Raw genomic sequence first — 14830 nt, 5'->3', positions numbered from 1 at the left:
AAAGGAGGAGGAAAAAGTAAACAAGAGTCAATTACAAAAAGGTGAGGGGGAGAGGTAACCAAATAACTCCACCAAACGTCTCCTTTGGGAAAGGACATTCATGTTACAGCTCGGATGGGCTCCACGCAGCCCTCCCTCAGTCCTGCTGGAGGTATAAATGTGACCGTAACAAGTTCTTTCTTTTCTTTCACAAGGTTTCAACCTCTTTTCACAAGTTTAGTCTTTGGAGCTGGGAAATGAGCCCCCACCGGTGCCCTGATCCACAGCCAGTACATCCCCAGGGGCTTTGCTCCGCATGTGATGTGAGCACTCCAGTGAGTGAAGCCAATACGAATAGTCAGAGCCTATTTGTAATTTTCTAACAGGAAAATAATTTCCCTAAGCAAACTACCATGCTTTGACTCAAAACCCTGATTAGCACAGTTTGAAAACAGGGCAGCATACTGTTCTGTGAATTAACTTGCTTGACCCCTAGTCTATAATGGCACTCAAATAATCTGTGAGTCAGACGAAGTTGAAAAACTCTTGGAAGACCACACTGAAAGAATTTACTGGATTTATTGGATTTTCTAGGATAAGAGAAAAATAAGCCTCAATCTCCAGCTAGCTAGTCTGTGGTCTTCAGAAAGACAAGTTTTTTTCTCCCAGTTCTATCTAGAAGAGGAATGCTGCCTATGCTGAGCAGCACTTTTGGGGTCTCTTCTTTATAATTCCCCCCCAGTCCCACCCTGGAACTCTCAATAAGTAGTAGTAATTAAGTATGCAGGTCTGTTGCTGTGACTACTTTTGATTAGCACCATGCTGTCTTCTTCCTTGGGATTAGTGGTAAAACATGAGGAAAAGGGACAGATTCCCATCCCCTTGAATCTACAATCTTCCTCCTGACAGTACTACTCAAGTGGGAAAAAAGCCCTGAACTAAACTTCAATTTAAACACCCTCTGGCTAGTTTACCAATTGCAAAGAAGGACTAGTCAGGTGTTTCCAATGACAGGAATAACGCTGTATACACCACTATCAAAAAATACTGCCTGAAATCCTCCAAATCCCCTGGCCTACTGCTGCTTGAGCAAGCAGGGAATCCAGAAAAGCATTCTGCCTTAGTGATACAAGCGGGACCTTGCTCAGCTCTACATAAAACACCGACCCATTCCTACCTGGTGGTTTATCTAGCCCCTGAGCAAAATGTTCTGACTAGCCTCCACCACTTTCTTGTGTCTCTTTGTACCCCAGAAACAACAGATGTGTGCCAAGAGCAGTGGCAAACATTTTCAGGTAACAAATCTGGCAATTAGAAATCAACTGTCCAAAGGCAGTTCCCCTGCATATGCAAGTATCTCCCTAATAGGTTTACAACTCCTTGTCAATCAAACTTGTCAAGGAAAAGTAAACACCTGTCCTGGCCATGATTAAGTTGAAAGCTCCACTCCCATTAGCCCTTAACGAAATTAACCCTAGCAATACTGCATTTCTGATTGGTTGCGAATACCAGGAGGAGGAAAGATACTCATCAGCTCTGATCTGGTAACTCAGTTTTACATTAACTATTGCAGATCACGATGAACCCTCCCATGGCTTGATGCCATACAGAACTGAAACAGAACCTGGTTTTATGAGGCTCCAGTTTCTGCTCTCTGGCAGGATTATAAACTTAAATGCTACTCAAGCTACTCAGCCACAACTCACTGAATCTAAAGGGACTATCACCTTTGTAATGAAGAGCAGTATCTGACCCTGACCATTAAAATATGAAATGACTTATCAGAACAGAGCCTAATCTCCATATGCTAGTGGAGCTGGCAACTCTTCTCCCAGTTTCCCCCTATAAACTGCCCCAAAATACATTAAACACTTCCTAATATTCCTTGTCTGGCTAAAGAGACACTGTGGTGATTTTCACCAAAACATGTTAATCCGCAGAAGAACATGAAAGACTTAATCCGCCTAGAACGTGAGCGAGATGGCTCACAGCATCCTGTCTCGGAAGGGTATCCACACTCTGAAGGAGTTTTAGCCACCAGTTTTACATAGACTGCTTCATTCTAAACAGGCGTTCTTCCTTCCACAGAGAGCCTGCACTACCTCTGGGGAGATATTCCACAATGTCCACATGGTTATCCTGTTATTCATTAACCCTTCCAGCCTTGACATGCAGTTCATACACCTGCAACTTGTCTGACACTTGTCATTGCTTAACTAGTGTTAACAGATCTGTTTAGGTAAGAATAACAACTAAAAAAAAAATAGCTTCCTCAATTACTCCAACTCACACAAATCCATTAGTTGAGAAAAAAAAAAAAAAAGAAAAAAAAAAAGAAAAAAAAAAAATGGAGGAAAAGAAACCAGCTCACAGTGCTCCTGGATCTGCAGCAACCTAACTAGTTTGGCTTGTTCAGTTTTGGGAGGCTGGTGGGGCTGAAAAACTGTCCCTTCTCCCTTCTTTGGGGTTCATTTGGCCTCACTTCTGTTAGGAAAAGAAAGATTTAAATCCACACAAGGCAATAGTTAAATACTAGCTACCAGAATGAAAACGCCCCTTTTACTAGAGAATGCTTCTACTCAGAGTCACACATTGGTCAAAAGCCAATTAAGCACACACCTATACGTGGGGGCACCTGAGAGGACTGGGGGGGTGGGGGGGTGGAATACAGCAGAGATTTGGAAAAGCCGCATCCCCAACATCATCTTCAGACCACACACAGTGCCCACTGGAGATGCTCTCACAAGCCTTGGCTGCATCAGGCCTCAAGAGCAGCAGCACACTAACGTGGCCCAAATTTTCCCGTGAAGGTTGGCTAATGCTTACATTTCCCGCCACATCCTGCTCCAGCTTTTTCCCTTGCCTGAATATCTTGTGCTGGGCGGAACAAGCCCACTGTTGCCATGAAGAGTCTGCACAACACCAGTACCAAACCCTTACAGTCATCAGTTTAGCAGGCACATGGAAGCAAACGCAGCAAGGAGAATGTGAATTGAAGAAAAGGCCTACTGCACAAATTAAGTCCATATTTCTGCATTTGTCTGCTGACCCTGCGTTTTTATCTTACATGCACAAATACTGACGGTTCCTAAAATACCCACCAAAGTCAACACGACCCAAGTGGCATCTTGGGTATGACGCCTCTTGCATTACTCACTTCTCAGCCGCTTGACAGGATACCCAAGATTGTGTAAATCTGTCGTTTAACAAATTTATCAGATATAAGGAGAAATTATCCCACCAAGCTAGAAGTCACTCAGAGAGACTTCAAATAGAGGTGCAGCAGTCCTGAGAAACATTAACCTGCTCTGAGAAGCCTCTGTTCCCAATTTACATTTTTCTTCCCTCAGTGAAGCTCAAAATTAAGTTTGAACACTTAATGGAAGAAGTAGCCTGGAGTTATTGGCTGAATTTCTTCCTGAAAATTGGAGTGGTTGAGATGAAATAAAAACGTTAGGTTATTCGCGGCACGGCTGGATGCTGTGTTTCTGCTGCGATACAATGGGGACACTGTGTGATCAGGGCAACCAACCAAGTTCCACGCAGCCCGTGTTTATTTGACTCGGAAAGAAAAGGAAAAAAAAAAAATCAGAGATGTGAATGGATTCAGCAGTAAACAGCATACATTAACCTGTGAAATAACACTCGGGCCAGTCTTCAGCCCCTCCACAACTAGCAACACCACCACAGAAGGGTACCCTTGCTTTGGGGATCGGTCCCTCTGCGGCGACCTGAAGTTAAAGCAATGAATTCCAAGTTGCTTTCAACCCCAGCAGCGCACGCTCCAGCCACAACTCACAGCAGGCAGAACCAATGTGTTTCTAGAATAAAAAAATTAAGTCCGAGCTGTCTGGTCAAGCAGGCAAATGGCAGGATCCAAATATACCGCGCTTAGCCTACCCCTCTTCTGCTGTCGTACACGAGGGATCTACACAGAGGTTGATAGCACAGATAATCTGCTCAAGTCATCCTTCAGGGATGGATCCAAAGCCCACGGGAGTGAGTAGGAGTCACAGCACCAACACTCACAGGCTCTGAATCAGGTCCTAACCTGTTAAAACTGGCATGGGCTGCATCTGCGTATCTTATACGACATCAGGGCAGCAAGATCAGATTATTCAAGCTTAATTTTGGAAATATTTTTTTTTACCTTAGTACTACAGCTGCTACGAATGAGCACCAGACTCACCAAGCTTGCATCTGAAAGCACAGTTTCTACATTCACACTGGCTCAACTCTTAAAAATAAAAGTCATTTATATGATGAAAAATGTTCCACCTTGGCACAAAAGATAGGACAGGTCAACACAATTAAATACGTATAGGTGTCTTATTATTAGAGAAAGCTCTGAGTCAAGGCTGCTTAACAGAGAACAAGAAAAGGAATAGAAATCCAAATTAAATGTTCAAAACAAGATCAAATGCATTTCAGCTTGAGCAGCCCACCAGAAAACACAGGAAGAGGTGACACGAAAGACAAACTCCTTGAAACAAGACAAAATGAGCAGGTTAATGAAAGAAAGGGGAGAAAGGAACATTTTCACCGACTGCTGTAATGCTGGGATACATTTGCACGGACCCTTTGAGCAGCAGGATTTTACAAGTCACTGCAGACACAAGCAGGAGCTTCACGTCTCAGGAAAATCATAAAGCTGTACTGGTTCTACTCCCAGTGAACAAATAAAGCTATGATGAAAGGTTGCACTGTTTGTTTGTTTTTTTAAATTTGAACTAGGCACAAGAAGACCTCTACATTATTATTTTCCCCTTTCAGTGGAAATCTTTATCTTTTCCAACAATTACTGCAAAAATGCACAGCCAGGCAGCAACCAGCTCTACTGCATTCACACTACTCCATAACACATATTCTGCACTCAGACGTACCAGCGCCACTTGCTCCAAGACAGCCGCTCAAAAAGGAATTGTCAGACATGCCATTGGAAAACATCAGCTCCATCAGCCAATTCATGCCAGAAAACAAACTTCATCTTCAGTTAATAAATTAATACCAATGGTCCCAAACCTTGAGAAGCAGGTTCCTACTTGCTAGCAAGCATCACTTTTGCTTTTATGTTTTTGGCAATTTTTTCCTGAAAAAAACACATTTTCCTTTAATTTCTCAAGAACCATCTCATGGCACATGAAATTTTCTTCCGTGGCTAAGAGTCAGACTTTGGAGTCTAGCCTTTGCTGTATACAAGTTCATCACAGAAAAGACGTGTTTTAATTTGCTGCTTGCGTCTTTTAATGAAGGTCAAAGAAACATATGGGCTTGGAAAACAAAGTTATAAAAACTTTAAGGAAAATCTAAATGTATTTAAGCAATTTGCTGAGTTTTGGAATATTCCTAATGAAAAAATAAAATAAAATCAACCCTAAATTTCCAGTATGACGCACGCTGTATTTTATGTTTAAACTCAGCCACAATTTAAAGTAGCCGACAGCCTCAGAAGAAGGGAGGAACTGGGGTTTAAAAAAATAACCAGGATTTTCTTAGATCGTCGTGTTGACTCTAGGTACAAGTCATGCTGACAGATTATTCATGAGCAAGCTCCCCCAGAACACGATACAAAAAATGCCCCAAACTTAACCAGAAGATGTGACTTACATAAAACCTGAATCAGGCTGTTAGATCTGAACATGCTTCTCTTTCACAAGTGAGAAATTACCTAATTGTTATATCTGGCAACAACCATTCAACAAGAATAAAGGAAAAGAACAGAAGCCAACAATCATCTCTCTATTATCATTATTTATCTTTTCTACATTTACTACCATTCACTCTTACAAACCCCAAAGTTACAGAACGGTAAATATGTTTACCAAAATGAAGAACTCCTCTCCCAAGAAATTAAAAAAAAAGCCTTCTAGCATCCTATTCCCTTTTTTCTACTACTCAGAGAAACAAAAATGGCAAATAGTATTATTTCTGCATGAAACTGTTGAATTTTGAGGCAGCCCCATCAGCAAATTCCCTGTAAATCAGGGACCAACCACATTTGCAAGCCAAGCGTCACACAGAGAAGTGCCAGAGTAGAAAGGAATTAAGGTCCTATTCTTCCCCTCCTTAAGCAATGCACCAAAAATGAAGTCAACATCCAAACTAATTTATTTCCAGCAGAATATCAGTTTACTCGCTAACAGGAGGGTTGTTACTACTCTTACCAAAAAACATCTAAACATACCATACAGAATCTCGCTGAAGCCACGGGACCAAGCCAGCACATCCCAATGTTACCATATACGGTCACCAATGCGAATACAATGGCAACTTGACAGATTCAGAACAAATATTGCGTTGTATGTCACTGAGATAACATAGGCAGGAAAATACCAGATTGTATTACCTGTATCCAACCGGAGGTGTGGAGCGGTAGGAGCTACATTGCTGCAGGACATAGTCACTAAAGATTAGTGACCCAAGATGGCATTCGTCCCTGCAGAGGAGGGCCAGGGCAGGAGCTGAGGACTTTTATGCCCAGTATAGGGCTGCTTGGAGAGAACAGAAATGGAGTGACATGAGGGACGAGCCACTGGACCTGCCTATTATCCCAGGTGCAGGGCTGACACTATCCGGTGCAGCCAGCAACTGGGCTGAAGCTGCCACCCTACACCTTGGCTGTGAGCTGAAAGGCACAGTCTCTCTTAGAAAACCCCAGCACGCAGGTTTTGTTCTCAAGGAGTGGATTTTGGGCACACAGAAGCTCTTGTCTTCACCCAAAAGGGAAAGAAGGAGCTTGGATATTTACCAAAATGTCTCCCGAGGAAGACTTTTTGGTACAGGCTCCCTCCAGCAGATCCTTAGCCTAGAATAAGATTGGTTGCTCAGGGAGTTATTCCAGATGAAGTTTTTTTGGAGGAGTTATTCCAGTACGTTTGCTGGTGTTGACAAGCCCTTAGCCAAAGTCTTTAAATTTCAGCTCCAAAAGCACTGGTTCAAACTTAGCTAGAACGATCTCATCCTTCATCCCTCCAGACACAGCGAGTTCCGCACCTGGATCTCTTAAAATCAGATCTGCTCTCTGCTTTGCGTGGATACTTTGACTGTATTGCCTGTTTCCTAAGAGTTTATCTTGGTTTGCTAAGATACCTCCTTTTCTGCAGTGTTCTGTACGCCGGCAATGTGACACATGGGGTCATAGGAAAGGACAGAGCCAGTAGGCACAGCTCTAAACCTGGAAAAATGTCCCTGTTTCCTGGGGAACTGGGAGGAGAGAAAAGAAGTTGCCACATTAGCCCAATCAGTCATCCCCCTGGGGCCCTTTGCCTTAATAGGCATCACCTAAATAAAGATGTAAAAATAATACAACGTAACATTTAATGCAAGACTGCAGCTGAGCACTCGACTGTCAGGAAATAGCAAAGCCGGAGTGCGTGGGCAACTTAATTCTGCCCCCTTGTGCAAATGCACTATGGCACAGCCCTTCCCCGAACACGGGCACACAATCAGCCAGCTCCAAATTAACACCCTAATTCCAGCATAAGCTACTTTTGCCTAATAGGAGTAGAAGTGAAGGACCAGCACTTTCACCGAGAGCCTCCTCAGCCACCTTCCTCACTTGACCGCAAGCCAGCGAGCACCTATTTAACTTCTGACGCTTCAGATTAGGAGGTGTTGGCACGCTTTGGGCCACACACGTCTAATTTGCAATCAGGATACAGATATTAAACCCCGTTTGGCCAAAACAAAGAGCCCTTCTTCCTCTGGAGAAAAGCCTCACAACCTCAGGCTGAGATTTGGCCAATGGACTGTCTATAAAACCCGAGCGACTGAAACAGGTAACATTTATACATCTCCAGCGGCCGAACTCACAGGATGATACATGCGGAAAAAATCTGTAGGCACGTTAACAACCGGCCACATTTTTCTGAAAATCTGAAGTTATCCCAATGTAAATATCTAATAATTGGGGATATTCGACAGTACAAAATAAGGTTGCAACATGCTGGGGAGTGTTTTGCCTCTAGTCACAAGTTTGATCTTCCACCTGCATCCTCTACTATAAAAAATAGAAGAAAGCAGGATTTAAATGTTAGGATTTTGTGTATATTTTTACAGCAATGATGCCTTTTTCTTATGCACTTCCTCTCTCTTGGTATCAGCACGTGAATGAGTGACAATTTTCATGGGTTTGGCCCTGGTTTTTAAACTCTGCTTCCACGTCATTTTAAATAACCAGGACCATCCCTCCATCCACTTGCAGGATGGCTTTTTCCAGCTCTGAAAAGAGTTCAAATAACCCAATTACCAATATGATCCTATCAAAGTTTATATTAAAAAGACCTCTGCATAGGAAAAACGATGATGTCCTGAAATTACCACTGCTAATTTTCTGTCGCTTCTTCACACAACAGCAGCCCACAGCACTTCATTTACCAGGGGCAATAAAAGAGTACAAGCAAGACAAGTGCAAACCAAATTTAAACAGGGTCAGCCAGTAAGGCAACCGATGCTCGGCTCACAACAGAGACAAGAATCTTTTTGTCTTCTCCTGCCCACTTCAGATCTTTTCCGGAACTCCACCAACTTCCCAAGTCCATTGCAATAATATACGTCCATGAGGTCATCTTAATTCATACACTGCTGCCCATTGCCTACAAGTTAAACTGAGTCTCCATTGTAAGCCTTGCCTGGAATTCAGACTTGTAGGACTTAGAGCCTATATACTGTTTTCTTTTTCATCCAGCTTCCAGCCGAATCATTTTATAGTGCTTTTGCCTCCATAAAATATTTGCTTGGGAGCCAATGCCAAAAAGGAAAAAAAAGCAACGTGTGAACCAAACCTCGGGTTTTTAGAGTAACACTCCCTCTCTCCCTTCCCACTCTCACCCGCAAGTTATGGTCCAAGCGAAGGGCAAGTTTAAATCTTTTAATTTGCAGCTCCACGGCACTGGGTGATTTAAAGGTCTTTCAACAATTCATGCAACTCTGATACTGTTAGGAATTGCAGCTGGAGCAATCTGCATCCTAAAGCCATACCCCCATTCTCCTGGAACAATGCAGCCCCTCCTTTGTGACCAGAGCTGGGGGAGCTGAAAGCATGGTTTCTCATTCAGGCTTTCCAAGGACAGCACCCACCAAGGTACAACACAGGCAAGAGCAGAGGAAAAGCCACTGCTCCTTCCACTCTGATCCCAGAGCTTTTGTTTAAAAAATCTCCCCCCAAAAAACTTCTTTTTTCCTGCCCACTCCCTCCGTCACTCCCAGGTCAATGTATTTCAATTTGCCTCTGGTTTATTGGAACCTGTTTATTGGAATCTGATCAACTGCTGGAGCCCCAGTACTAAAGCACGCTCTCGCTGTTGGAAACTGTCATTTGTCTGTCACTGAGGAAGTTAATGGATGTGTTTGTTTAGTTTGCTAGTGGGAATACACGGGGCAGAGGCTGGAGGGATTACAAGAGGGGAGAGGTATTCCTGATCCACAGAGGAATGCAGTCGCTTTTCTTTAAAATTGTCTGTGTATTTTTACACATGCACGAGAAAAGCCCCTGGAAGTTCACCTGCACTTCAGAGACCTCAGCAAACCCGAAGCAGCCGTACTCCATCCAAACCGACGGCCCCGGCACACGCAGGTAACGAGGGGACCACACGTGGGCACGAGCCTGCGCCCCTGTACAGAGAAGCAACGTGCAGGGGACAAGGCTGCACTGACAGCACCTCCCTTACAGGGTCCCTCTGAGGGCACCACGGGTGTTTGCGGGGCACGAGCCCCGCAGAGCAGAGGGAAAGGTGCGAGTCACAGAGTTTGTAGCAAGCGTGGGCTCCTTACCTCTCGCCGAGTCTGAAAATGCGATTATCCCTGCGAAAAGGAGCACAAGCTGCAATTCCATTTTGAAAACCAGATCCCTCCGTATCGTATGGGCTACCGTCCTCTCAGACCTGGGGGGCAGAAAAAAGGAGAGCAAAATAATTACAGGGGGGAACAAAAGCCCCAAACAACACACAACTTTGCAGAGTTTTAAAACCTATTGCAAAGCCTTAAGAGCAGAAACAGCAAATGAAAGAGCGACGTACTTGTAATTCATTCCTTGGTGCTCAGCAAGGAAAACTTTGCCCTCCTCTGCTTTAGCCTGATATAAATCAAGAACCCACTGAGGCCAGTAAGCTCCTCTAAGTTTACAGTTAATGCATAATTCTTCGGTATCCTGTACAGGACCAGTCTGGAAGGCAAACAAAACGCTAGCAAGTGGCCATAAAACCAGATTTCAGGTTAACAATTTGTGGAGGGACTCGGAGAAGGGGGAGGAGGAACATTACCTCTCCCATCAGCAGCCCAGAAAATTTTGTGTCGCTGCTCCAGTGCCCCTCAGCCCAGCCCTGCTCCGGCTGCACGCCTTCCTCCGCTCCGCAGCCTCTCCCAACAGCACGGATTTTTCCTTTCCTCTTCCCCCCCTTCCCAAACCCCACTTGTTTCCTTGCGCTCCAGAGGTGCGTCCCAAAGCAAAACCGCACTTCATTGCCCGGATTCTTGCGGATGCCTTCGCTGCGATACGCAAACGCGGGGTAAGCTCAGGTTTACATTAATTACGCCCTGTTCTCCTCCTAAAACTCTCACTCTCTAAACACTGTCTGAATTCCTCACCCTTGTAAACTCCCCGGTTTAAACACTCCGTGCCCCCAGGACACACAACAACCCGCGCAGAGCATCCAGCAAAGCACACACGGCCGCTCCGCCGTTCGCCTCCCGGTGCGCAGCAGGGGGCGGCCGGCGGGGCCGGGCGGGCGCAGGGGGCTCCCCCGGGGCAGGACCCGGGGGCGCAGGGCGGCTCAGCCCCGCGGCGGCCGGGAACGGGATACTGGCAGTCGGGAATTGGGGTCGGGGAAGGGAGGCTGGGGGCGGGACACGCGCGCACACACACACGCACACAGACACGCACACACACACACACGGCGCGATGCCACCCGGTGCTACCCACCCCCCCCCCCCCCTTTCGGGGCAAATCCGGCGGCTCCCAGCTGTGCGGTAGGTGTCGCAGCGCTCAGCCAGGCAGCGGGGTGTGTGTGTCCCGGGCTGGGGGGAGGGGGGTGGCGTGGGGGGCACTTACCTTGGCTGCTGCCGGGGCTCTAGCACCGTGCGCTGGCGCCCATCCCCGCCGCTCGCCGCCTCATGCCCTCCGCGGCCACGGCGCCCGGCTGGGCGCTCCGCCGCCGGCTTCTAGCTCATCCCCCCCGGGGGCGGGTGGGGGCTGCCCGCTGCCTGGGGGTGCCCTCCCCTCCCAGCGGCTCTCCCCTTCCCCACCGGCTTTCTACCAAACCTTCGCCCCAGAGGTGAGTTTCCCACTAGGGAGCCACTGGCGAGCAGTTAAGGAGAAAAGAGGGAAACCTCGTAAATTTTTTTACACCACCCCCCCCGCCGCCGCTTTCCGGGTCGGGCTGAGCGTGTGTGCGCGGGCAGGGACAGCGGGGACCTGACAGACCCGCCGGGGCTCCGCCGCCGCGGGATGCCCGGTGATGCCGTCCTGCGGCTCGCCCAGCCGGAATCCCCGTTTAAGGAGCGAGGGGAGGAGGGGAAAGGGGCTGGGGAAGGGGAGGGGAGGGGGGGGGGGAGAGCCGGGGCGAGAGAAACAAGCGATAAAGCAACTTTCCCTGCAGGGCTTTGTGGCTGTGGGGGCCGAGCCGCCGCGGAGGGCGGGGCGGTGCCGCCCCGCTCCAAACTTCGCACCAATCCCCGGGAGCCCCCGCCCTCCCCGCCGGCCCGCTCCGCCGCTCCCCTTAACCCTTTGCGGCAGCGGCGGCGCGGAGCGGCACCCGCCAGCCAGCCCCGGCACCGGCGGCGCACGGTGCCCCGCGGCCCCTGCCCCCCCCCCCGGCGGTGCGACCCCCCGCCCGGGGCAGCCGTGCCGGCCCCGCGCCCCGCGGTGCCCCCACCGCAGCCCGCCCCGGGGACCCAGCGGCGGCGGAGACCCCCAGCCCCGCAGCCCACCCCACCCCCTGACCCCCACAACGGGTCCTGCCAAAGCACCCCTAATGCCAGGGCCAGGCGAGCCCCGGCCCCCCAAACCCACTGTGGATCTCTGGGCTTGGGTGCAAATCGTGCCAGAAAGAGACTGGACTGAGCTAAACTCAACCAACCTGGAAAATAAACGGTGGAGAAGGCTGTTCGTTAGATTAACTGTTACTAGTATTTATAACTTACTTCCAGACAGGATCCGGCTGATGCATCAGCTCTTACAGCAAATTACTGTCCGCCCAGGGTAAAAATCAACCTGGCAGAATTCACCAAACAGACAGAGCAAATGACCAGAAAAAGCTGCCTCAATCGCTGTACTTGTCTATCTGGAGAGAAACTTTGTTGCCATTGATGTTATTGTTTATTAGCTCACTTATTTGATAGGCTCCAGCATGAAGGCCTCCTTGAAAACGAGCTGTCTCCATACTAATGCCATGTGACAGGCGCCAGGAGAACCCCTAAACCCAAGCCAAGAAGTAGTGTGAACATCCATCTTGTCTATTTTGTCAGGATTATGAAATCACACCCTCTATTATTATTAGCATTACTAAATATTTTTACTCAGTTGTTCCTGACAGCATTAAATCTTGGTACACAGAATCAATGTGGAAAACATTCAAGACTAAACATATAAACCCCTGAACCAGAAACAAAGTGGCTGACAATACTCATTTTATATTTTACATATTTATATCATCGTTTCTATCATTAAAGTTAATTCATCTGAGAAATCCCAGATGGACTACTCCTCCTATCAGTCAATAACTTCAGCCTCAGTGACTTCAAAGACAGTGTTGACTGAGGCAAACCTTCAGGACCTGCCATGTTCATGCCATGGATTCTGGTAAAATCAACTTGCAACAGAATAAGAGCTCAACCACACGCTACATCTCACGGGAGGATGTGTAAAACACCTCTTTGCAATGTTTCCCAGCCATTCCACCACAACGGAGTCAAGGTCTTTGTCCCAAGGACATCACCATCCAGGTGATCCAGCCTCAAAATTATTTACAAGCCTTTCTTTTCCTGTGCGGACTGAAGTCCGAAGCAGCCTCACTTCTGGCTCAGATGTGGGACACCGGCATGTCACAGGTGGGTTTCCCACCAGGTTAGAGGGACCTGACTGAAGACTTCTTACTCCTTGTCTTGTATTTCTGAGTCATGCACTGAGACCAAGATCTAATTCCCAGATACACCATGGCTTTCTCATCACAGACTGTCTAGAGACTCTGGTAAACACTTTCTGGCCCGAATTCGCACCAGTCTGGAAGAAACCTTCTTCCAACCCAGGCTGTGCCTTAGCCCAGCATCAAACATCCAGCTCAGGTTCGATAGCAGATAAAAGTCCTCTTGATGGTTCCACTCCTTCTGTCTTCACTTCCTTACTGAAAAATCCCATGTGTGCCTCTGTAGGCTCCAACATCTCCCAGACTGGTGGGCATTTCTCCTCCCAATACACCTACCGAGCAGCAAAATCTCTCCTGCAGCCTTTCATCAGTGGGAAGTTCTGGGATATGGAGGATTATGGAGCTGGTACACAAGATCTTCAAAAGCATCCAGCTGCCTGAACACCTTCAGATCCCCCTTAAGCCTCTGTCTTTAGACATTGAGAAGCTTTTTAAGAATCTGACTCCAAGTGATATTGCAAAGAGATTACATGAGGCAGGGAACTGGAGCTCACAGCTTCCATACTCCAGGCTAAAATAACCAGAAAATAACCCCTACTGACTCCAAAATGTCACCATAATTATTATTTTTTTGCAGGGGCTTGGGAGTGCCTTAAAGATGGTCTGAAACCATGCTGTAGACTTCATCTCATTCCCAATACCGCACCGGAGGAATAAATGTAAAACATTGATACAACAAAAATAATTAATATTCCTGAAACAGCTCATAGTTTATCAGAAACAAAATCTCATGCTGTTTTCCCAACACTTCTACCTAAATAAGGAAACATGCAGAGCTGTGTTTTTTCTGGGCTGGCTGTAATTTGCAGGATGATTGAGTAGTCTGAAAGTCAACAGCCCCAGTTTGCTCCTGCACCCCACAGTCCTGAGACAAGGCTGTGGGAAAAGAGCTTTCTGGAGCTGACAAACAAAACTGAATGCTAAGCAACAGAGTACATGTCTCCGTGTGGCCTGAGAAGCTGCCTAACAGTCCATTTGTATCCCAGTTGTCCCCAAAGCCCCGTTTCCAGACTGTGGCTTTTCAGATTTTGCGTAGTTGTGATGGTCTAGTGAACACAGTCCCCAGGATGACTTTCTTCACGTCTCTGAAACCATGACTTGGACCTTTTCCAGCTTTCTTACCTCTTTTTCTCACAGGAGCTGCTCACCACCATCATCACAGAACTCCATTTTCCCCCATTTTCTCCCTTTTGCCTTGATTTCTTTGCCTTTTCTTTTCCCCTACAGATGATCTGGGTGGCACAATACCTCCAGGCTGTAAGTCCTAACCTGCTTCAATGATTTTTTTAAAAACTGCAGGTGGTAGCCATGGGGTTGAATTTCCCCAGAACACCCAGCACCCCGGGGGGCTGAGGCCAACCATACGACTAGGGTTGGCAACGGTGCCTTGCAGGAGCACGAGGCCCCATGGCACGGGTCCACAGGGACATGCCACTGGGGTGGAGGGTGTGTGGAACCTGGTGGTCGGGCACAGCTGATGGAGCACGTGAAGGTGATGGAAGGGCACGGCTGGAATTAGGTGCATTCCCTTCACCCGCCACCTGGTTTGTGCAGCCCTTCTCGGGTTATGGGGGGGAGCAGCTGCGTGGGGTCAGCCTGAGCATCCATCTAGGATGTCTGGCTTCTAGAAGGGATTGCTCTGGACGTGGGGAAAAGTAACTTGATCAATGAGGCAGATTTCCCCGCATGAATCAGTTCTGATAAAGCACTTG

At 47.4% G+C, this 14830-nt stretch overlaps 1 protein-coding gene across 3 annotated transcripts in view; it reads right to left on the bottom strand.

Moving 5' to 3' along the window:
• FGFRL1 (fibroblast growth factor receptor like 1) overlaps nt 1–11522 on the bottom strand; it is a 178728-nt gene extending 167206 nt beyond the window's left edge. Inside the window, exons 1-3 of one of the 3 annotated variants that reach the window (XM_040591776.1) lie at nt 11027–11522; nt 9996–10141; nt 9751–9860 (exon numbers count right to left, since the gene is read on the bottom strand). In XM_040591776.1, the coding sequence (XP_040447710.1) occupies nt 9751–9860; nt 9996–10006 (121 nt within the window). In that variant the 5' untranslated portion in view covers nt 10007–10141; nt 11027–11522. Of the gene's footprint in view, nt 1–9750; nt 9861–9995; nt 10142–10563; nt 10644–11026 lie in introns of those variants that run through there. The other 2 variants (XM_040591784.1, XM_040591766.1) reach the window with 2 other exon arrangements.
• Nucleotides 11523–14830: the final 3308 nt, after the last annotated feature.

The sequence above is a fragment of the Falco naumanni genome, chromosome 1, assembly GCF_017639655.2.
Source record: "Falco naumanni isolate bFalNau1 chromosome 1, bFalNau1.pat, whole genome shotgun sequence".
NCBI classification, from domain to species: Eukaryota; Metazoa; Chordata; class Aves; order Falconiformes; family Falconidae; genus Falco; species Falco naumanni.
Note: the sequence above shows the minus strand (reverse complement) of the source record. Positions and strands in the feature narration are given on the sequence as shown.